Raw genomic sequence first — 25086 nt, forward strand, 5'->3', positions numbered from 1 at the left:
GGTGGATCTCTGCCCCTCCGTGGACCTCCATGGGCTGCAGGGGGACAACCCGCTCCACCATGGTCTTCACCACGAGTTGCAGAGGAATCTTGGCCAGGAGCCATATTACTCCTCCCCCTCCTTCTTCACTGACCTTGGCGTCTGCAGCCGTTCCTCACAACAGGCTGGCAGATGCCTCTCAGGATCCTTTTTACATCTTATTCACTTCTCATCTCCTCTCCACTTCTTGCAGCCGGGCCGGGCCGAGTTGGGCCCAGTCGGCTGCCCGGCGGGAGGCCAGAGGGTGAGGCCTGCAAGGCCCATGAGGCTCGCGCCTCCCCCTCTCTGCCCCCCGCTCAGCTGCTTCACATCTTCTCCTCTCTCTTTTTCCTGTTTTCCCCTACTTAAATACGTTATCGCAGAGGCGTTATCACGGGACATTTTGCTACCAATCGGCTCGGCCTTGGCCAGCAGCAGGTCCACCCTAGGCCCGGCCGAGTCCACTGACCAAAGGGGAGCGACTTCTAGCAGTTTCCTACAGAAGCTACCACCTTAGGCCCCCCCTCACTAACAAAACCAGAACATTTAGTCATAGGCCTTGGTTGTAGAGACTCACACATGGAGTTACTGCTCTATGACCTGAACACATATCATGACGTTAGTATGTACTACCTTTAACAAAAAGACTTGTACGTACTGTTTATAAGAGTGTGTTCCCATATAGATGTGTAAGAGCATAATGCTCTCAGCAAACCTCTATTCCAGTCTATAAAATGTATATGTTCTAATCTGTGATAAAAGGAGTAACACATAATTATATTTGCCAACTCTTTGCTTTTTCTGTCTTGAAGGAATTCTGCCAAGCCAGCTGGAGCTGTACAACATCTAAGAAGGGAATAAAATCAGCCTCAATACTTTTTTGATTCTACAATATTTGTTTTAACTATTGTCAATATTGCTCTAAAGTTACTTTTTTTTTTGCAGTAGGCTAGAAATCTCACAAGTATTTCTGAAAAAAGAAAAAAAAACCCAACCAACAGAAAAGGAGGTGTTTTGCATCAGAATATGCTGGTCCATTATGCTCCCGTTTAGAAAGGCAGTCAGACTCTGTAAAGTATCATTTAAAAGGCTCTTTATTATAGCTAACAATATAAAGAATGAATAGTACAGATAATCTTAGCTCCCTTTACATGCTGGGAGCCTGAAGTTGCACAGCAGCAAATGGGTCTCTGATCAGCATGCAGCACACTGTGCAGACCCTGCCTGTAGAAACAGTTAAACATCTTGGTCACTTAAGCTACTATAGGATTTTCTTACAACAGAACAACTCTATTCATCATTTCTGCTGTTAAACAGGAAGAGTATACACAGGAGAACTTCCTGCACTTTTAGATAAAGGCAAGGCCACTCAGGTGGTGGAGTTGCAGATACCAGGCGGGAGCATGTGTGCAGCCTCCTCTGTTACAACAAGCTGGCTGAGTTTGTCCCATGGCCACAGGCCAAGTGCAGCAGATCACAGGCCTGACAGCCAGGTGGGATGTGCAGCACAGCACAGCAAAGGCCTGCATCTTCTCAGGTTCAGTGTTATCTGGGCCAGTAGCTCTGCGATATGCAACGGTCTTATGGTCAGGATCACTGCAGGAGGGTGACATTACCTAGGCTAAAAGTCTGTTGCCAGTAAATATCTGCGGAGGGATTCAGGTGGCTTAAATTTAGGTGTTTAAAATTCCTGTTACAGTCAATAAAGATCTCAGCAATACAGTCAGTAGATTCCAGCAAATCCTTCATTTTACCCTAAACACCTTGTTTCTAGTAAACGGAGGGACTCTGTGAGAAACTCTGAAAGATCTTGTGGGATTCCTGTGAGAAATTAACAGTAATGGCTGTTGATATACCTGCTGGCCCAGCAGTTCAATGTAAATGCTCCAGTCTCAAAGTGAATCTCACCCCAATGCTAGATTTTTTAACTAGAGCCTATCTGCCAGCCAGTTCAGAGGAGTGAGCATTCCATATTGCTAAAAAGGTGCTTTTTGAAAACTATTGGTAATCAACAGCCAGGAAGAGTCTGTCACCTTGTACTTCCTCAGGTCCCACAGAACCTCTGTGTTCAAAATCTACCCCATACAAGATGCTAAGGGCAAGTGGGACTTTCTGATTTGGTGTGATCTCGTTTGCAAATGTTGGACTCTGTGATAGATACCCAGTTTCCTGAAATGAATTCAAGGCTATCCTAATGCTGTAACTATTAACGGACAACATCAACAGCACTGCCAAGGTGGCAGTTCCTCCACTTAAAATATCTCATAAACAACTATTGATTTTAGCCACAGCAGAGACTGTATGCATCTAATAAAACAACTGCATGAACTGAAGGTAATGAAACTTCTTTCAAGTATTTTCTTCTTTTGACACCTTTCAGTAAGCACTTCTCACCAAGAATGAAGAAAAATAATAATCAGCCTGAGTCCTACATGAAATCCTTTGCTAGATGTAATTTGACAGTTAACATGAGGTAGGAAAGCATATGATCCCTGCCAGGCAGCAGGCTAATAGTACTATAGGATCCCTAGCAGAAAAAAAAAAAAATTCTTAGTGAGAAATTAAAATAAAATAGTATTTGCTGATTCCCACCAGAGGTCAGTCACACCATAGGAATAAAATGAAAGTTACCAAAATTCTAAGTATTCATTGATGCTACATATGATGTGATTGAAACTCCTTTTTTGACCTAATTTAAAGTTCTGTTTCTACTTGTTTTATTGTATTATTCATAGTTGGGATAAATGTATCCTGCTTTAATAACATGAGTGCAGGAGAAAATACAGAGCTCTGGTAAGAAAAAGAAATGACTAGCTGAATAAACTTCAGTTTAGCTTTCAGCGACTGAGAAAGAACAAGAAACAATTCTGTAAAAACCTAAGGCACTCATAACTCTAACTAATCTCTAGATAAGACTGTGTATGATGGGCATGGATGGCAATAAGCTAGCACGTTTCACCATGATATTCACATTTCTTGAGCTGAAAGTCACAGAGAAGTTAAGAAGCAGTAGGATTCGTTCTTAGTAGTGTGGTAGAGCTAGACACCTTACAGAAAGGAGTTCTGTATGCCTAGATTAATCGAGACTCCTAGTAGTCAGTAAAAGTTGTATTGCTTTTCTAACTAAAATAAAAGACATCATAACAGAGATTTCAGTGCTAAATATAATCTCAGAATCCAGAGAAAATTATCATTTTATGCACTCAAATGTGAGTAGTCCTATTTAAATGAAAGGTATCTATCCTTAACATGTGAAAGAGTAAGTATTAAAACATTTTTCTGTTACACATATTTAACTTTTTTTTTCTCTACTCAGCACTTCTTAGACCACACCCGTAATACTGCATCCAGTTTTGGCCCCCAGCACAAGAAAGGCATCAACAAAATGGAGTAAATTCAGCAGAGGACCACCAAGACAAAGCCACGAGCAACTTGGTCTGACCTCATAGCTCACTTTGCTTTGAACAGGAGGTTTGACTAGATTGTCTCAGAAGGCCCCTTCTAATCTGAATCATCCTCTTAGTACTATATTATGATCCTATGAACCTGTCCTATCAGACAATCTCTTTTCCAGGAATAATCTTTAGGCAGTTCCAGCCACTCTATCTCAAAAGAATGAAGCAGAACTAGAAAAGATAATGGCAACAAGGATGGTCATTTGAATTTGTAGATTAGGTCTTATCTAAGAGACAAAATAGGCTAGATCTCTTCAACCTGTGAAACGGGTGGTGGAAAAGAGCTTGAAAGCATGAATGACACAGAAATTGAATCGAAAATTATTATTTGCTACCTGCCATTAAAAAGGAAGCACATGGATTACCAGACAGATATTTTAAAAGTAACAAATGCAGATGCTTTTCTGCAGGACTTCAAAAATAAAATTCAGTGTGGTGAGATGTTTTGGAGATCAAAAGTTTAGGGGGATGGATAAATGCCAGGGGTACATATCCGTGATCTGAATGTAACATTTAGTACAAGAATCTCATAGTTTGTAACTGCTGAAAGATGGTAATATCAAGAGGGAAAGAATAGATTCTTTTTCCTTATATTCTTTGCACCTACCTCCAGTACAAGCTTTTGTTGGAGATGGAATATAGCACTTGTGGGACCTTTTGTATGATCAAGTCCCTGATTCATGATCATCGAAAGGCATAACATAAAGAGGGAAAGGCTGTATGGCCTTGTTCCTTACTCTCTCTGCACCTACTTCTTGTACTGACTATTGTTGGATATGGAATATAGTGCTTGGAATTTCTGTATGACCAAGTATGATTGTTACGGTCTTCAAGAAGATCATATAGGTTAAAACTTAACATAGGCTTCTAAGGAAGGAAGCAGATTCAGCAAAAATTTTAACTGGGGGGTGATGTGTGTTGGAGCTGTACACTTTCCACCCAGTAAATAATACACAAAGTGATACCCTATCCACCTCTTCTCAGTTCCTTCTGCTAAAGAAGAATCTATTGGCAAGGTCAGGAGCTACATTATAGGACAGATTGTCTCAAGCAATATCTTCTTTTTGTCCAGAGAGTAGATTAAAAAAACATTTTTTTTTCTTATTTCAGCATGCATAGGTACCAGCTACAGAGGGTGGAGCTAGCTTTAACAAAAGAAATCAAGAACTATCTTTGGAGTTGTAGTTCCACAATTCACAGGCTGCCTCCCCACTACTTGCATTGCATTGACACAAACACAATAACGGTGATGTAGTGAGGTGGAAATTGGTTCTGTCTGAAAAATAATTCAAGGAGACGTAGTTGTTCAGTAAACAATTAAGTTCCATGCTGCAAGTCACCATCCAGCTGCAAGTCGCCATCCAGCTGCGCAAACAGCTGGAGGATGGAAAAAGTAGAAGAGAAAAACAAGCCGACGTTGTCCAATAAATGTCTGTGGATTAAAAGCCCACATTATGGCTCTCATGACTCCAGACTCGAGCTGGATCCAGAGGAATGTGTTCCGTAACTCGTATTTGACGGGTTTAGTCAGTGTGTGTAACATGACAGTCTGCGGTTCTCAGTCCCTCGGCATGGAGCGATGCTCTCTACAAAAAAGGCACAACTATAGCGAAATGGCTCAAAATTAATGTCATCCTAAAATTCTTAGCTTAACAACAGCGTCATCCGGAGGTACGACACCAGCACCTCCAGAGATCCTCGGAACGCGTAAAACCTGCCCTTTCCTGCTGACACCGGCTTCTGATGCCCTCACGGTAAGGGGGAAGGCGGCTTCCCTGGCCCTGGAAAACCTCCCCTCTCCCAGCCACTGACCCGGTCGAAACCCGCAGGGAAGAGCGGCGCTGGGGTCGGGATTCGCCCCCTCAGCGTCTCCCAGGTCACGCTGACGCGGGCCGTCAACGGCCGAGGCGCGAGCCGCCGCTGGTAGACGTTTGCCCCGAGGCTCTCAGGTAGGGCCCGCACCGGCCGGCCGGCCGCCCCGTTGCTAAGTAACGCGGTCCCCGCTTCCGCCCGCCGGCGGCCGGCGTCACCCTCCAATGAGCGTGGGGCGGGGGCGGGCCCGCCGGGTTGCCCGGGAGACGGGATTGGTTTCCCACGGCGCGGCGGCAGTGGCAGTGGCAGTGGCAGCGGCGGCGGCGGTGGTGTCGGTGAACAGGTGAGGGCTGGCGGCCGCCACCACTGGGGAGTGGGCCCTGAGCCTGGCCGTTGTGCTGGGCCCGAGGTGTACGGCACGGCACGGCACGGCACGGCACGGCGCTTCTCGCCCCGCCGTGTGGCAGGGGGCCCGGCCCGTTGAGCCGGTGCGAGGCCGGTTGTCCCGCGGGCGGTAGTTCTGTGGAGCTCGGCCGGGCCGCCCATCGCCCACTCAGCGGCCTGGGGACGGGGCGGCCCTGCGGAGCTTTCGGGGCTTTGGGCGGTTGTCTGAAGTATCCAGGAGCGGGCTGACAGTATTATTGGGTTTTTGCATTGATTTGGGGACTTTTCTACTGCGTGCGTATCTCTCTATAAGGCATAAACTTAAAATGGAGTAAACGCGGAGGCAGCGATCTGTAGAAGAAGCAAACTGCGTGGAGAACGCTTGCCCTCCGTAGGGAGGGAGAGCTTTGGGCTTGTTTATACTGCAAATGCTTTTCCCAGCTGGGATGAATGCAGGACAGTGGAGCAAAAACAAGCTCAGAGAATTAAAAAAAAAATAATTCAAGTACAAAAGCAAACTACAAGCTAAACAAACGAAGCTTATGAAAACATATCTAAGGCAGCAGAATCCTCAAATGAAGAAATAAGTAAAGTTTTTTTTTTTCTGTTAAATAAATTCCTCTGATATCTTAAGAGGTGGTGTTTTACAGATAAATGGTCCTGTGATAATTTGAGAAACTTGTTTTGGAAGGCTTGAAAATGGCAGGTATGAAATAAAAGTCTGAGTGAGATCTTTTAGTTACTTAGAATGCTGTAGTAAATATGATAATCCCGGATTTTAAAAATCAGTGAAGACCATAATATTCTTAATAATTGGCTTAGCCACTGCATGGTACAGGGCATAAATACCTGGAAATTTCTGTTTTGAGCCCTGAAACTGATTGTTTCAAGCATATCTTTCTGATGGCCATGCACTCAAGTCTTTCAAAAATGTCATGGGCTAGGGAGTCCGTTGTGTCTCTTTTTTAACTAATTCTAGAGTTTAACTCTCTTCTATATTAGGAGTATGGAGCTTTCTGGTTTTATCCCTAACTTAAGAATTTTGTCATGACATTATGCAGTTTCCTGATATTCGTAAGAGCATTGAGGGGGAAGAATTTGGATAATAAATACATATAATAAACAATCAGATGTTCTTCAGACTTTAGCAAAGCATTATTTTGCTTAAGTTATTCGTAGTAAGGCATATTTCCCATTGTTTTAAATTAAGTTAAAGTTCCTAAACTTTGCACTTCCTATTTTTTGTGTAGCCCTAAAATAGGGGAAATTTACTTGTGTCATTTGCAAATAAACCGTTTCCTGATTAAAGGCACAAGTGTATAGAATACTGATATATTTTAGGATTTCTGTTAGAGAACAAGTGCCTTGCACAAATCAGTCAAGCTAACTATGTTATTGTTATTTATATTTTGCATATCAGAACTGTTCAAAAGCTTCAGTTAAGACTGTAGTCATCTTTGGCTAATTGTTGTAACCCATATGGAGACATGATGATCTAAAGAACTTGCAAAGGTAATATGCAGTATGTGTGGAGTAATACAGATAATGCAAAATTCTTAAGATACCTTTTTTTTTTTTGTGACTTACTAATTATTCTCCCTGAAAAGATACCTACTGGCTTCTTCCATCTCTCTGTTTCAACAGAAGTGTCGTTCTGTGCTTTCTATTATACCAAATCTTGGACTCATTGAGTAGCTCTGCCTATTTAAAGGACCCATAACATAATGATAAACTTGTAATTTTGTCATCTGCTTTAGGAAAATTTCCACATAGCAAGAACAACATAAGAAAGTCCTTGCTGAGTCTGGGTGATGGTCTGTTTAACTCAGTGGGCCAGTATTTTATTTAATATATAATAACAGATGATAACTTAGGGAAAGCAATATTTCTTCTTCCTGCAGTCTGTGAGTCAGAGTTGATGTGGACAATAGGGGTTACTTCAGTAAATCCTGGTGAAAATATAATGTAACTCTCGTATTTTATTATATAAGGCAAAAGATGCGCAACACGAGGAAAAGTAAATATCAATGTAGCATTTGAATTACAGCATCTGGCTGTGAGAACTGAGAATTCATCTGTAGGCCACAGGCAATTCATAGTGGCATAGTGTCATTCAGGCTAGCAATTATTTATGGTAGCAGCTGAGCTGTACTCCGAGCGCTGGAGAAGGACAGAGGCTTTGTATGGTATACTTTTCTCCATTTAAGTCCTATAATAAGTACACCTTGACTGAATCCATTGGGACCATTTATTCCTTATCCTGTTCTAGGACAGGTTGGAGAATTTGGTTTTGCTACTGTGTGTGGAATTTACTAGATTAGCAGTAAAGGCTTATACACTTTTGCTGACTTTTAAAAATCTTGTTAACAATATCATATACTACCTCTCAAGGCAGTCTTGTCATAAACTATGGGAACTTGTCTTTTCCAATTCTTTCTGTCTTTTGGTGGTGTTTTCATTTGTGGTGATGACCTTGACCGCACCATCATCTCTGCTAAGGCTTCTCTTTAAGTTTTTCACTTATGCTACTTTGTTCAGTTTTATGTGGGAAGATGTGGGTAAGCAGACAAGTTGAGAATTACTGATTCTCAAAAATCCTCATCAGTGGTCAGTCTTTCCATTTAATGTCCAGTGTCTAATTTCCTATTTAATGATGGGGGATCCCCAGCTCTTGGAAGCAGTTGTTGGAGTATTAATGTAATCTTTTTTTCTTGAGCTGTATATTATAGGTCTTATGTTGGTGAGGTTAATACTGCCTTTTCCCTACTTAATTAATATTTTTTCTTAATGCTTCTACTGACTAGAAATTAGGTTCAGGTACAGGAACCTTCATCTACTTTCCAGCCTATGTGGCCAATTTGAACCAAGCTACTTACCTTGCATGGTGTTTTGATTTAAATAACACTTCTATATCTCTGGTAATTGTCACCTCCTTCAATAATTTTTCTTTTTTTTAAACACTGTCTCTAAAATGTTTAAATCCATCTCTCTTGAGTGTGCTAACTAAATGTAGTGCATGAGTGCCTGGTAAAATGCTGTTAGGCTTCCTTCTATGTTGAAAACAGCTTTCCTAACACGTTGTACGTTTCTTCTTGTGGCCACATCCCATTGATGGCTTGTACTTTTCCCATGGTTTATCACATCCAATTTTTGTCTGATTTTGTGAGGGTTTTTTCCTCTCTGTTCTTTTGTTGTCCTATAGTTGTGTGTTTTTTACCAATTTCATGGTCTCTTTAAACTAATAATATCTACTTGTAGTTGGTTGGGGTTTTTTTGGGGTTTTTTTGGGGTTTTTTTTTGTTTGTTTTTTTTGGGGGGTGGGGATAGAGTTTATCCCATCCCTTCAATTTACATGTTTTCAGTTCTCCTATTTTGTTTCTGTCTTGGATATAATTGTTTGCATTTACTTGCACCATTAGACAACCTGCTTTTTCTTATTATTCAGTAGCCTCTTTCTTAATGAGACTTAAGTTGCCTAGTTTATTGATAATCTGAACCCTAATCTCTTTGGTTTTGACCTTCTGTATTATCTTCTTAATCTCTTCTGGTTAAAGAATCATTTGGAGTTTTTATGATGGGGTTGACTTCCCCTCCCTCCCCCCCATATGCAAATCAAGATCTCACAGCACAACTTAGTGCTACTGCTTTCATTGTCTTAACTTCCTTTTCATGTTCTTACCTATTGTCTCAGAATATCTGTAGTGGGAAACTGATAATGATGGAATGAAAGAGGATATGTCAGATCCCAGACATCCGTTTCATACTAAGTTTCCAGTACCTCAAGGGGGCCTACAAGAAAGATGGGGAGAGGCTGTTTAGTAGGGCCTGTTGCAATAGGACAAGGAGTAATGGTTTTAAAATAGTGGGGGGTAGATTTAGATTGGAAATTAGGAAAAAATTTTTTACAATGCGAGTTACAGAACACTGGAACAGCTTGCCCAGAGAGGTGGTAGAAGCCCCATCCCTGGAAACATTCAAGGCCAGGCTGGATGAGGCTCTGAGCAACCTGATCTAGTTGGGGATGTCCCTGCTCCTTGCAGGGGGGTTGGACTAGATGACCTTTGAAGGTCCCTTCCAACCCTAACCATTCTATGATTCTATGATTCTATAAGTTTAAATGCCAGGAAAGAAAAATTAAGATTTCCACTTTAAAGTGTGAGGTTAGTGTTGAGAAGAGCTCTGTAATCACTTGTTGCTATCCTACAGCACGTTTCTTATACTTAATCTGCTGGCTATGAATGTGCATGTACTTGTATCCCATTCAGATTTCCAGAGAATGGAGTGCAATCTTGTTGCAGTTAAAGAGATTTCTTTTTTTTTGGAGGTGGTTGTGGTGTATGTTTTTTCAGGGTTCTTTTTGCTTTTGTGATTATTAGAGCACAGCTGAAAAAATCAAAGATATTCAACTTTCCCTTTTCCTAAATCTTGTATGTGTTCTTCACAGAATTTGAATGGAAGCATCTGCTAAGCCATAGTGACAGTAGTACTGTATATATAGATTTTTTTTTTTCTTAAGAGATGTTAAAGTTATTTTCTGGGGTTTTTTTTTTGGTTTTTTTTTTTTTAAAAAAAGGAACTATAAGAGTTTCATAGAGTTTATTTTTCAAGATCCAATTATGGAACATCCTTAGGAAGATATGTGATCAAGTCCAATCCACTGCTATTGTTGGCAGCTAGAGCCTAATCTCCTCCATAAACTGATAAAGCTCAATCTTACAAGTAGCTGTGTTTTTGTCCTTGTACTCTTGTGGGAAGGTTGTTCTAAAGCCTCATCCCAGTGCAGATCTGGTGATCATGATGGCATTGCATGTCTGTTGCTAACACCTCACTGTGAGGTGGCCTGGCTATCCTGTGTGTCATTTTGTCCTGATAAATCTGTACAGCTTCTTGGGAAAGAGCAAATGAGGAGAAAAATAAAAAGGACAACCATTTAGAACTTTGCTTATGTTTGTACCATTAGGAGTAGGGAAAATGTAATTCTTAACTGACTTGATATGACATAGGATCACTAAACCATAGGTTTCCTGTGTCATTGTCATATGATTGCTTATTGCACAGTCCTACTGTAAGCATTGTATTTCAGGATTTATTTTAGAGCATTTATGGTCATTACATGCTTCATATTCTCAATGTAAAGGTTTTTAAAGCACTAATTAATAAATAAAACCTGAGACTTTTAAACTGATTTCTTTACTATAGATATTGAAGTAATGAATTTACATAATGCTATACAAATAATGAAAATAATGAATTTTTATACTCGTGTAATTTAAAGAATTTGTAAAGTATTTTGTACTCGAGTTTTTTTGTTGTGTGCTTTTTCTTACGAAGATGTTAATTCCTGCAATGAATTTTGTAGCTTCAAAACGTGTCAAAAGAGAAAGAGTGCAAAGTTGTAGCATGTTGATCTTCAGTATATAGTCATTCGGTAGATAATTTTTAGTGCTATGACGGGACACATTGTGAAATAATGTCTACATGGATTGACGGAGAATTACTTTGTCATAGAATTGGGTACAGTGAATCTGGAGACAAGCTTACTAAAATACTGATTTCTGTGAAGTGTAGAAATAGTCAATTAATTAAAAATCATTCTTAATTTTGAAACATACTTAATGCTACTGATTTATGGCAAGAATACATAAAATCTGACTTTCTAAATTATACAGGCAAATGTCTAAGTACTTCTCTATGGAAGGTTTAAGCAGAAACATAAACAGTGGTTAGAAATGTATTTGGAAAAAATAAATGCATGGTTGATTTGGCACAGTATATCAACTATGAATTATTAAATAATAGCAAATTCGGTGGCAAAAGTAGAAGATCAAGACAGAGAGGTTTCTTACCTCTCTTCAGGTCTTGAAGATGTTTCTCCATAACTGAAATATATTCCTGACTGCAGATATTGCCAGATAACAAGGGAGAATAGTATTAACTTGTGCATTCCAGTGGCATTTAGATCATTATTTTCAGATGTAATCTTTTATTCTTTGTTTTCTAGGTACACTATAAATGTATTTTATATTTAGGAGTATATTTTAGTGTGTAGAGATTGAGGCCATTATATTCTTTAGCATATCTTTTTAGACTCTTTTAAGGTCATATCTTTGTAGAAAGCAAGGTAGTAAGTTACTCTCATAATTAAAAAAAAAAAGAAAAAAAAATTCTGCATTGAAGTGTCCAGAAGTAAGATCAACTTTCATATCAAATACAAATAGAAGAGAAACATTGATTTTTGTTTGTTTGTAATTCTTGACCTTTGTAGCACTGATCTTTAACAACACATTGTAATGTTCTTATCCTAAAGCATCACAATTTACATCACTTCCATTTTATCCTTCTGACTGTTTAAGGTTTTTTGTATTTATGCATAGCCAATCAAACTCTGAGGCCAAGTATTCAGCTGTTTTATCTGCGGTACTGGAGGTAGTAACCTCCACTAACCATAACTATTCTCTGATTGCACATCCTTCCTTGTTATCATATAAGGCAGAATCATTAAAAGCAGTTGGTAAAACCCAATTACTATCTTATTACTGCTGAGTCATATCTTAGAAAAAAATTCATAGTGTATGGGCTTTCTGTCCTGCCTAATGTCCACACTTAAGGTAATTGAAGGCTGTCATCATCAATAAAGTAAGTTTTCCCTTGGAATTAAATCCTCTCCTACGTGAACCTAGAAGACATTTTGGATTCTGAAATCACATTGAATGTTCAATATTAAACTTATTTGAGAATAATTCATTTAAGAATCCCAATAAGGATTGAAGAACCTTGTACTGGTGGCTGGATTGATCCATTGTCACTTCAGACAGTAGTTCTGTGAGTATGTACAATTTCTGTTATCCTTGACAGATAATGCTCATAAACTTGAGAAGACATTTCTTTTACAATCTCAGTATCTCTGGGATTATACACGTTACCAACTGGTAAAGCTGGGAAAAATGTGTTTTTAGATGTTTAGCATAAAATGTACACCTTTTTTTTCTAGTATCAACACCTTATGTGAAGGATTCCAGAAGTTATTTGTTCAGTCACTGTATTCTACAGTGGCATATAGCTGCTTGTGACAGCAGATTCTAGAATTGTGCGGACTACATGCATTGCAACCCTCGTAGGAGTTGCTTGAATGTATAAGTGGAAATGCCTAATACAGACAACATTACCTCCCGTACTCCATCCATCTCCTTCATCTGCCTAGTTTGTACTCTTCCTCCTGACTCAGCAAGCTGCTTTGAATCCCTGTAACTCCTGGTTTCAGAGCTGATAGCTGTGGGATGCAACATCTGCTATTGACACAGGCCTGTTGGTTGGCTTGGTTCACTGAGCATCCAGGCAGCTGTTGGTATATTCTCTGTCTCCCCATTCCCAGTCACTCCCCATCTCCGCAGGGTAGCTTTCACCTTATGAACCATCTTTTGTTCCACTTCTGTCTGTCTTCCCAACTCGAACTCACTCGGGATTGTGAAGTTGAGAAACTGTCTTCTAGAAGAATGTGTTCTGTCGTCTTCTGACAAATTTTCCTTACGCTGTTGAGATGGAGGATACCAGGGACTCAGTGAGCAGAGGAAGTTTTCAGAACCCATGTCTAGTTGAATGTTATTAGATTCTCAAAGGTAATACTGCCAGCAGCAGCTGCTTCCCACTACTGTTACACTGAGAATATAAAATTGTCAAACTGAGGTTCTTTCTAGGTCAGAATCCTAGTGTAGTGACCTATTGCAAGCTTACAAGGCTCTCTGTCCTGATGATGATGTGACATCAAGAGTGCTGCTTCTCTGTGTCTTCCATTCTGCCAGTGTACAGGCTTTAATTGGTCTGACCAGGCCATAACTCTTGCTCTGCAATCTCCATCTTTACTCTCTTTCCTTCCCATGCCAGGAGTTCAACCGTCTATGTTGAAGGCAAGCTCTGCTATGGTGCAGCTGTGTAAACTTGGATCAGACTGCGTGAAACCAGTGAAGTCAGGAGAAAGAGCTATGAGGAACCTTGTCTGGGGCCTCCATCCATGCACCTTTCACCCCCTGGCTCTAGAGCTGTATTGGACCTCAGGCCCTTGCCGTCATCTTTGCCTGAACTATGCAGTAGCCACACTGTGCCTACCTGTAACGCTTTGCTGCTCCTCACTTTGCTTGCTGAATTCCTATCCTGATTTCAGATTTACTTTGACACTATGAGCTTGTCTGCTGATCAATGGACTACCAGCTGAACCTGGTTACCATCACCGGACCAGTTCTGCTGCTCTTGAGTACAGAGGGTCTGTGCCGCTCATCAGCAAGGTCACCCTCCCCTGACTGCTTTGCGATCACCCTTGTCTCCTGGCTTCCATACTTTGCAAGGTAGCCTACTCATGCTGCTCCCTGTTGGTCTTGCTGCAGGCAGATAAGAACCCTGCTCCTAATGGAAGGGATCCCTCAGAGTCTGGACTGAGAGATAAGGAATAAAGACTGCACAGTTACACGAAGGGGAGAGACCAGAGTCCATGGTCCTGTATTGGCTAGCTGCCTCTATGGAGTTGTAGAAGTTGTCCTTCTCCTGAGCATGCTTCTTCATTCGTAGCCCTGAGGCACAACCACAGTGTGACAGTGGGACTTGGTGAGGGCTGTGGACAGTCTGGGCAATGCACTTGAATGTGCATGCAGGAGATGGTAAGCATTGTGAAATGACCCACAACAGTCTTAAATCTAGAACACTATTTTTATATGCTTTTAGTTGGCTTATTTTGAGTGTCTTACTTTTAAAATGCCCATGGCAGTGTAAAGAAAGCTGGCAAGATATCTTTACTTTCTCTAAAATGTATTTTTATATGTATTTCTCCAGAAGTCTCATATTGCAGCATTGATAGCTATTGCAATTTCCACCTCAAATGATGAGAAGTTAATGTTTGTGAGTGCTAAATAGTAACAAACCTTTTTGATTTGTAACGTGCACTGATAATATTATTCTTGTTGTATCAGGTATTTACATATTAGTTACTACATATGCATAACAACTTTAGTTTCTAAAATGTAGTTACTTTATCAGAATTGCACCCTCTAGGAGTGGGTGCAAGTCCTGACTCTGAAAAGTGTAAACTGATTCTATCACTCACTGAAATGAAAGTGCCTAGTTCCAAAGGGAGGATTATGAAATGTCTACAGCGTAGGCTTGATCATAGAATCATAGAATATCTCTAGTTGGAAGGGAGCCATAAAGATCATCAAGTCCAACTCCGTGCTCCTCACAGGAGTACCTAAAAGCAAACCGTATAACTAAGAGTGTTGTCCAGATGCTCCTTGAACTCTTGACAGGCTTGGTGCCATGCTGACTTCCCTGGGGAGCCTGTTCCGGTGACTGACCACTCTCTTAGTGAAGAACCTTTTCCTAATGTCCAACCTGAACTTCCCCTGATGCAGCTTCATTCCATTTCCTCATGTCAGCTCAAGAATTAAATGTTTGTTTCTGCATGAAGTGAATAGGATCTGTTTTATCTTTTTATTCCCTCTGTCATGTTGCAAATACATGTATCGAGCAATTTGTTGTAAGGCTGTATATACCTTAAAGATGTATCTTTTGGTCTGATCTATTAAAATTCCTTATTAACATTCAGTGCTTGAATAAAAATTCAGTTTTTTGACCTGACATCATAGTACATTTTATTGTCCTTAAAAGCGAGGACAAAGAACTCTTAACTAGATGTATCAACTGGAGTTTAGGTCAAGTGCATACAAAGTTATTTATAAAACATTTAATAAGATTAACCTTAATTACAAAAAAATTTAAGAGATGGATTAATTTGAGATTTTTCATATTTTTATTGTAATATTTAGTACATGGAGTTTCATTCATGCTCCACTGGACTATTATTGTACCTATAGTATAATAGTTTTTCCAGCAATTGGTGATGAATGGTGGAATAGGCAAACAAATACAATGGACTCATAATGCATTTGCAGCTACTGGTCTTTCTTGTCTTTATTTTTCAAGTATAATCTAGCACAAAGCTTTTTACTTTATTTACAGGCAGTTTAAGTTCCCATCCACTATCCTGTGAAGGTTTTAATTGTGTCTGTACCTTTGCGCTGAAGATATCACCAGTTTATTGACAGGATAATACAGTATCTATATCCATTCAGTGCAGGCTTCCCTGATGATCCTAAAACAAAATGTGAACCACAGTGTTAGTCTCTCTTGAGAGACTCATCGCTTTAGCAGGTTGGTATTGAGACTACACAATTCAGTTCACATACATTGTGCTACAGCTATAGGTGTAAAACAGAAACAAGTTTGTTACTGTTGAACTACGTGTAATACTTTGCTCAAGATTCTGAAAGGTGCTGTGTGCCCCGATAAAGAGACAGAGCAGTGTGGAAGCAAAGGGTTTCCTAAATGCACTACTTTTAATTCATTTGAAACCACGGGTTTGTATAGTAGTAGTATAATGTGGATATGATTCGTTTAGCAAATTTTAAAGTTTTTGTTCATAGCAGTGGTACATAAGTAACACTTTTATAATTTAGTCATAGACCATGGGTATGGTCAGGGATTTCTTAAACTACATGAATAGAGGTGTCTGAATTAATCCTGTGTTTCCCATATAGTTTATGAGACCATGCAATTCTATGCGGTTTGCACTGTTTATGTTTGAGCCGAAGTATCAAAGGGCAAGTAACTAAAAAATTTCAGGGGTGTAGTAGGAAGTTCCTCTGTATGTTCTTCTGCATGTATACATTTATCTGGAGGACTCTATAATCATAAAAAAAAAATGTGCTAATCTGAGACTGCCACTTCCTATAAATATAGTGAATGTCTTGATTTAAATTTTTATTATTTTCTGTGTGTGGTTTGTTTGTGTTCTCCCTGCCCCCTCCCCGCCCCCTCCCCCGTGGGCATCATAATTTCTGAAATTAGAAAGCAAAAGTATTGCTGCTATTCTTTATTTCCCTGCTGTGTATCTGAAAACATAACTTGCTTATACAATAGCCTTAATGGAAACTAGGTGTGCTAGAGTAGGACTGGTAATGACACTGAATTGCTCTTTGGAAATGGTAAGTCATTTTGACCACTGCCTCCAAGTTAATACCTGGCACTTCCAGCTGTTCTTTTCCTACTTTGCTTTGTTTATTTCTTGATTGAACAACTGACTTCACAGTCTAGCTTTTGCATTTATTATATTATGAATTTTGTGAAACAGATTATTAATCCAATACATAAAGGCAGAGGTTGTCCAAGTTCTGGATTTCTTAAAAAAACCAGGGGGTTTTAGGTCTCCATAATCTCTGTTAAGGATTTGATAGTTGCTGCAACCATGCAGTTAGGAAGCTTTGTATGATAATGTCTCCTAAACAGCACAGCTGATTTATGTGTGCTGCTGCAATACTGAATTGTGATATAAGCAATACAGCTTTTATTCCTCTTTTTACCTCGTTTTCATTGGTATAATGCACTGTGAAGTCTGATGTGAAACTTGGGAGCGTACCAGAAAAGGATAACTAGCTGTAGAAGGAAAAAAATGCAGACAGATATGTGAAATTCTCCCGAGGGAGAGAAAAGAAGCAGATGCGTTCCAATGATTCAGTGAAAATTAGGCTTTTAAATTTTTCCAGCCAGTGCTGGTGGCTGTAGCTGAGCTCTTCAGGCTCTGCTGGTTGTGAACAATGGAGATGCAGATCCTTTTTCTTTCTTTTTTTCCCTTTTTAAAAAATGTTAAACATAACATGTTCGGCACTTGCAATAATCATGGCCCCTCCTACCGTACCAATTGAAACCCCTCCCCACGTAACCACAACATACCACTCCCCATGATTCTGAAGGTATTTCACATTTCAATACAAGCTTTTATGCAGTGTACCACATTTCTTACAGACAGTACATTTGAAGAAAAGGAAAATAATTTTTTAGGAGACAAATAAGAATGACTCAAACAGTACCTCATTTTCCGAGCTCAGAAGCACTGTAAAATTCAGCTTGAAGCAGTAACCTGTTTTAATTTAAAATACTGGAATATATAATCTAGTACTTGTTTTAGTGTTGATTTCTGTTTTCCAGTTCAGAATCCAATACATATAGCATTTAAATTGCTGCTATAAGTATTTCAGATTGTATATTTATGAATGTAAAGCTTATTAATCTTTGTATATCTTGTTGTAGTTTTGAGTAAATTTTAGCACAGGACTCATTGTACTTACATATGTTCAGGTTCTGTATTTTTTATTTCAACTGTCTTCTGTCATGGCTTGGATGACTTATATTTCCCACTGGTTTGATGAAGAGGATTGGTATGAAGGACAGCAACGAGTAAGAATTGTTTAAATTAATATTTTTTCTTTTACTTCCTTTATATTTTCCTTCTTTACACTGCTGCTTATTGTATTACTAGTACCAAAAGTAATATTCCCTAGTGGTACTGGAGAATCGATTTAGATTTAAATACATAGGTTTTTAGTGGTTTTAATGAGGTCTCGAATCGTAGATAAGCATATCTAAAATTAGTTTTTTGAAAATTAATGTTGCTAGCTGGATAAAAGATCTTGGAAGTTTGGTGGCTACCTACTTGCATTTTTTAAGTTGCATCATTTCGTGAGTAGTAATTCTTTAATATGTAATGAGATAGAAATCAAGCATTTAATGTTATTGTATTAGGAGGAATTAATATACTGTGTGTGAGGTAAACTAAAGTAATTCTAAGCACTAATTGAGCAAAACAAAAATATTTGGGAGATATTAAATTAATCTAGGGTCATTTACAAGTTGTGCCTTGGATACCTGTGTGTTTTTATTAACATTTTTCCAAGGAGGAGGAATGGTTACTATAGCAACATTTGCAGGATATCTTGGATTTTATTTTTTTTTTAATATTTATTAACTGCATGCGTTGAGAAAGCTTGATCTACTTCTACTCTCATAGATTTATAGTGGGAAGTGAATATATTTCACATTTCTTTCGCTGTATCAAGCTCCTTTATGTAACCATATACTCCTGTAATTTCTGTTTCTCATTTTGATACTATATTCTCAGCTATTGAATCAGAATGCAGGAGATGCTACTGAAACATAAGGGCCAGCGGCTGCTTTAATTGTGTTACTTGGTAATGCCACTTATATGCTCATAAGTATTAAAATCTATCAGCTTTTAATACTTTTCCACTGTTCTTATTTTACATGTCACTCATGATATGAGTGTTTCAGATGCAGAGTTATCTTTTAATAGCTGCTCATCAAGGATTCAGGTGTGAGATGTGTCAAGAGGTAACTTTATCTGAAACCAGAAATGTTTTATTGGCAATTTGCTAGCAGAAAAGCAATGTTCTGGTGATTGTGGTAGATGATAAGAGGGCTGGAGTACCTTTCCTATGAGGACAGGCTGGGAGAGTTGGGGCTGTTCAGCCTGGAGAAGAGGAGGCTCCGGGGGAAGACCACCTTATAGTGGTCTTCCAGTACCTAAAGGGGGCCTACAGAAAAGATGGGGAGAGGCTGTTCAGTAGGGCCTGTTGTGACAGGACTAGGGGTAACAGTTTCAAAATAGAGAGAGGTAGATTCAGATTAGATATTAGGAAAAAAATTTTTACAATGAGGGTAGTGGAACAGGTTGCCCAGAGAGGTGGTGGATGCCCTATCCCTGGAAACATTCAAGGCCAGGTTGGATGAGGCTCTGAGCAACCTGATCTAGTTGGAGATGTCCCTGCTCCTTGCAGGGGGGTTGGACTAGATGACCTTTGAAGGTCCCTTCCAACTCTAACTCTTCTATGATTCTATCTGGGTTGGAAAATGAGAACAAAATTCTTGTGGAGACTTTCAGATGCTTTATACTGAGATCAAACAAGGTTGTATGTATTTCTTTGTACTACATACAGTATCTGAGAACTAGATTTCTGGTACCATATGACTGACCAATACTTTATAGATGATGGTTGATGGTTTTATTACCACTGCTAGATATGATGTCTCGGGTTGATTTGGTATGACATTGCTGGTCATGTATTGTTAGAAATACCAGCATTTCTCCATGCTCTGTTTCAAACCCTAGTATTGCCCTTTAGATTATCTTGTTAAAGTTGCACAATAAAGGATATTCTAGTTAAAATGTACAAGTAGTGTAGTCAAGACAGTCAAAACCACTCCTGTGTAAGACTTAACCCAAATTATGTTTTTTTAATGCTAGATTGTTTGCCTTAGACTTTCTAAGCAGGGGTATCTATCTTGGATTCATATATTTGTTTTTAATGTCAAATAAGCGTTTGTTTCTGTAAAATACAGTCTCAGGGTGTGATTTCCAACCTAAACTTTTTCCAGACTTCAGCAAAAGATCCACAACTTCTTCCCTTGTGAAGCCAGGGATACTGTGGTTAAATCAATCCTAGTAGAAATTTGGCTTTGAGTTTATTGTGGAGGTTTAAAATAGTTATGAACGCTAGTAGGACACTTGTTCATTTAAAATTATCTTTTAAATAAGAGTATTCTTTTCCTAGTCAGCATCTGGACAACTGAATATACTCATTTTGAACACTTGCTAGGCTATCATAAGTTAGGAAGTGCCATCTACAAATGCTAGTTGCAGGAGCCTAGCTGAGGCTTCTGGTTGTTTTGAAGAATATTGCCAAAATTCAAAGCCTTGTCCAAGGCACTCTCTTCTTGCCTCTGTTTAGTCTTCTGATTCTTCCGGAGCCACAGATGGTCTGTGTGCCACAAATTTTATACAAAGGTAGAAAAAAAACTTTTCTAGCTTTTGCAGAGAAGCATACAAACTCTCTGTCTATACTGCTCAATGGTAAACTAGTAACCAAACTGAGATTTTTAACAGGCAGTAGACTACCTAGGTTAAATTTTACTGGGAAGTATGAAGGGGTTAACTTCTGTTTAGAGCAGTACATGCATAAACCTACATAATTATTCTGCATTATTCTACATCGTGACTGTCATCATTAATGTAGCCAGTCTTTGCTCATCTTTTGCCCAGAAGCAGTTGCTTGAATTAGTGTGTGTACAGTCTTAGTAAGAACATTTTACAGACCTGCCTTAGTAACTGCAGTTTGATTGTCCACAGCAAGAACTGAAAATTCTTTGGCATTTAGTGGTACTCTGCGCAGAGTAGGAAGAATTTTTGTTCAAAGGGAGTAGCTCAACTGATATTGAGATATCTGGTTCTTAAGAAATTATAACTGAAATATGACACTGACATCTATTTCTTTGTTTCTAACCTTTTTTTCCTATGGGTCTATTACAATCCATGATAGCTGATCTTTGACAATATACATATTGTCAACGTTTTCATGGTATAAGATTTCTTCTTGTATTCTGATGTGCTTACTTTTACTTTTGAGATTTCCTAGATTCATAAAGTAATAGATATAAATACATTTAAATGTAATGGATAGATAGCATAGAATAGAATTAGAAAATGTACTAACGTCATCAATGCTCTTTCCAGAAACATTAAAGTGTTTTGAAATTTCACTGCTCTGTTTAGTCTTAGTGAATTTAGTTTGTCTATTGGCTTTTAAATTGCATATGTACCAGAATATTTCTAATTATCCTTTATTTTGCGAGTCTGAGCATAAAAAATCAGAATTAAATTTCTTAACATGGCTATAATATGCTTGGTGTTTTCCAGCCCCATTGGAAGAGGGTTAGTACTAATTATGCTTATGTTCATACATGAAACTCGGTGCTATTGAGGCAGGCACGGTCAAGAAGAAGTTGATTTCTGCTGTGTCTTGCAGACACGCAGAAATTTCTTGACAGGTTTGAAGACCTTCATGTAAAAACTCGTTAAAAAACAAGATAAATTCATTGTCCGTTATCTGGTGCTTCAAAGGATAGGGTAATGAATTTGAAACTATATGGTTCACAGGTCACATTTTCGTCTCCAATTGATTTTCCCACAAAGACAGGTAAATATACCCAATGGCTTTAAGGAGACACCACTTGTAATTCACTAAAGAAGGTCTTATAATTATAATATTATCATTGACATATTGACAAAAATACTGGTACCTGGGGACAATAATCTGGATGAGATATAAGTTTTATATATCAATCATGCAGGTATGACAGCAAGCTTTTCATGTCAGAAAACATACAAACATAATTGAAATATAGTGACGATAGAATGAACAGAAGCAGAGGACACGAACACTCTACTACATATAGGTGTTCAGAAACTAGGGTTTTGTATATACAGAAGTATATTGATTAACATAAGTGTATTATATATTCACTTTGGTGTGCATGCCACATTGTATGTGTACTCTATATGTATGACCTGTATATGGAGAGGTCATACACCACAGGGAGCACAAGCGCTAACAATATGAGCATATGTTATTGGTTGTGCTTGATGGTTATAGATTTATGAATACTTACAAAATGCAAGCACATCTCTTGATAATTAAAGGATGCTAAGTTATGGACTTAGAGGTATTATTATTCTGTAAATATAATTGTAGTACAATCGGGAAATACAACAAGCAATGGAATACACTGTGTAGCTGAAGCAGAGAAAAAAAGAGTCAGGTTAAAATTAAAATGGTGCCTGTTAAAGAGCTGCAGTTGCCAGGCTACTAACACTGCTGGTTTGTGTGTGTGGTGCAACATAATGCTCAGTCTTTCCTCCTGCATCCTTTAACTGCATTATTCTGTGAACATCAAGGTTTAGTTTCTTCATCTGTCAAGTAAAGTGATTTCAGTCTGCAAGCAGAGCAAGATTTTGCATTTTTGGGAGCAGCAAGGTATTGAAAAGAACATGGAAATTCTTAAGTGGTTTACAAAAAATGATACCTATCCGAAGGTAGGGATTATTAGGCATTTATCTTTAAGTTATTGATATATAGCCATGTCTATGTATCTAGTCCATTCAGCTGTTATTTTAAAATAATATTAACTATATGATATACAGAATTTCAGTTTGGTGTTTTTTGTTTTTGTTTTTTTTTTTTTTTTCCTATATTTAGCAACGAGGAAGGGCTTAGAATGTTGCTGCTCATGCCAATTGAAAAGAAGGGTTTTTGTTGTCTTCCTCTTCACTTCATCTCCTTGGAAACTGTGGTCATCCTTTGATAGCTTTTCCAGTGTGATATACGTTTTTTCCATGCACAGTTTTTTTTAGTCTATACTTAAGAGTCCAGTATAATTACTTGTATATCTCTTATTGAAGCATATAAAATGCTTTTTCAACAAAGTATGAAAAACCTCCACTGTATAAAAATATGTGTGTGAAATCATACATACATATATTTATACAGTTATACTACATTTCTAGTTTTAGGTCATTTTTCTCAGGCTGTTCTGATGAATGTTGCTTTCTGCCTTGTACTAGAAGTATGATAAACAGAAATCTATAATGTCTGAAAAGATCTGCAGGAACCTGCTTTAATGCATGATACTTACAAGAGAACTCTTTACAAGGAAATATTAACAACTTTAAAACAGCAAATATTAGTAAATAAAGTACAAATTCCTTTCTATAATTCAGCTCAGAATATTCTACATATATGGAATTTTTTTAACGTATACTTAAACAGAAAAATCTATATGAAGAATGAAAGTTTAATAATGTTTCTGCAATGCTTGCAGACATAATAATTGTTATGAAATAACAATTGTTAATAATTCTTATGAAATAATTTTATAGCCATTTAATGACAGTGATTTTTTTTTTTTATTCTGATTAATCTAGCCTGAATTCTAATCAGCGACGTATGCATTTGGAGACCCTTAAAATACCCTAAACCATGCAAGTGTCCTGATGAAATGAAAAAAAAAAAAAAATAGATAAAAGCCTCTTCATTGTTAATTAGCTGCATGGAAAACATGGGAATAGTAGCACTAGTAGTAGTGGAACTATCTCCAAAACCAAAGTGCTAGTCTGTTTTGTGTGATGATGGTAATTGTAAAACCAATTTAGGGGACCTTTTTGTTCTAGATTTCAGTGCTTAGGCTTGGAATCAGCCTTATTCTCAGTTGCTTAGAACAGTAATTTCCTATGGAGTAGGTTTCATGTAGAGAGGAATAACTTCTCTCTCTCATATTAAGGCAAAAAGGAAGATCTGCTGAATATATGAACAAGATTTTTTAAAATACAGATTACTGCAGAATCCTACAAGACCAATCTGTTGTTACTCTGAAAGAAACATTTGTGGAATTATGTTTTAGCATCTGTAGGAGATGTTAAGTTTACCTGTAGTCAAACTGCAAATTAAACAAGATTTAAGATATTTTCTTACAGATTAAACTTCATCAAATCAGTAACTTCTTAGCTCCCACATGAGTATCTGTACAAAATGAGACAAATATGTCATTACTATGAAATAAACATTTGCGCACTCTTAGGTTTAAAGAGATTTTAACTTTTAATCACTTACGTGCGGTCAACCTACAAACTAAACCTATGATAATCCAATATTGTACATCTAATTCTCTTCTACTTCACCGTGGCTTTTTTTCATGTTCCTTATCTGTTTGCTGACATACCTAGCTGTAGTGTTTTAACCATCATTTTCCCTGGAATCAAGAGTGGAATCCAAGAGTTCTGGTTCTAGGTATTATTCTATTCTACATTTTAGTAAATTGTTATGTAATCAACCAGATGACTTTAATTTCAGAAAAAGGTAGTTGTTAATAGTGTTATTTTTCCATTGTGACTGGAAAAAGTCTATGTTGCAGTTCTGAATGCCTCAAATACAAATATTTCTGAATATTTGTGATTGATACTTCAGTTGCACAGAAGGGACCCCTGGAAATAGCCAAAGCAGTAGTCTGCAGCAGAGCTTGGTTTTCTGTATATTTCTATTGTTGTATAGTCTCCTTTACCCAAATTTTCAGAGGTTAAACATGGGTATTTAATTTTCTTTAGGCATTTAGAACTCAGTCAGAACCTTTAAGCACTGTAACTACCGTCAATTATATCTTTGAGATGATGACTCCCAAATGTTCAGTCTGATCCTGATCTTCTGATAAGGAAGCACACAAAATAAGTCTCTCTCTTTTGTTGTTGTTGTGGGTTTATTTTTTATTGTTGTTTTTCACACTTTCCAAAGTGAGACTTATCATCTCATGGTGGTTGCTTCTTATGTTTGTGCGTTACTATTTATCTGCTAAGTAAATACTCCAAGCAGGTAAGAAAAATGGAAGATAAAACTGATCATTCAACTTTTCATCCCTTGTATATATGCATTAAAATGAAATTTTGTTGATATTTCTATAATAAGCTTTTTGTCAATATTGACTGATAGGTTCCCTTGGGTACTATAGGTCACTGTTACCATACTTGTACAAAGGTTTTTCTAAACGCACCCTACTACTAATGTCATTCAGAAAAATATTTCCCACTCTGTACAGTTGATGTCAAGTAGGTGGAAAGTGATCTCCAGACAACCTATCTCTCCTAAAGTTGTTACACAGCAATGCATTCCATAACCAACCCTTGCACTCAATCCGACAG

General features: G+C 38.2%; 1 protein-coding gene across 2 annotated transcripts in view; it reads left to right on the plus strand.

Annotated features, from left to right (window-relative positions):
• Positions 1 to 17839: 17839 nt before the first annotated feature.
• Positions 17840 to 25086, plus strand: part of WDR17 (WD repeat domain 17) — a 50096-nt gene continuing 42849 nt past the window's right edge. For both annotated transcript variants that reach the window (XM_010123735.2, XM_086746468.1), the window contains exon 1: positions 17840 to 17945. In XM_010123735.2, the coding sequence (XP_010122037.1) occupies positions 17880 to 17945 (66 nt within the window). In that variant the 5' untranslated portion in view covers positions 17840 to 17879. The remainder of the gene's footprint in view (positions 17946 to 25086) is intronic.

Source organism: Chlamydotis macqueenii, chromosome 4 (assembly GCF_036417535.1).
Source record: "Chlamydotis macqueenii isolate bChlMac1 chromosome 4, bChlMac1.mat, whole genome shotgun sequence".
NCBI classification, from domain to species: Eukaryota; Metazoa; Chordata; class Aves; order Otidiformes; family Otididae; genus Chlamydotis; species Chlamydotis macqueenii.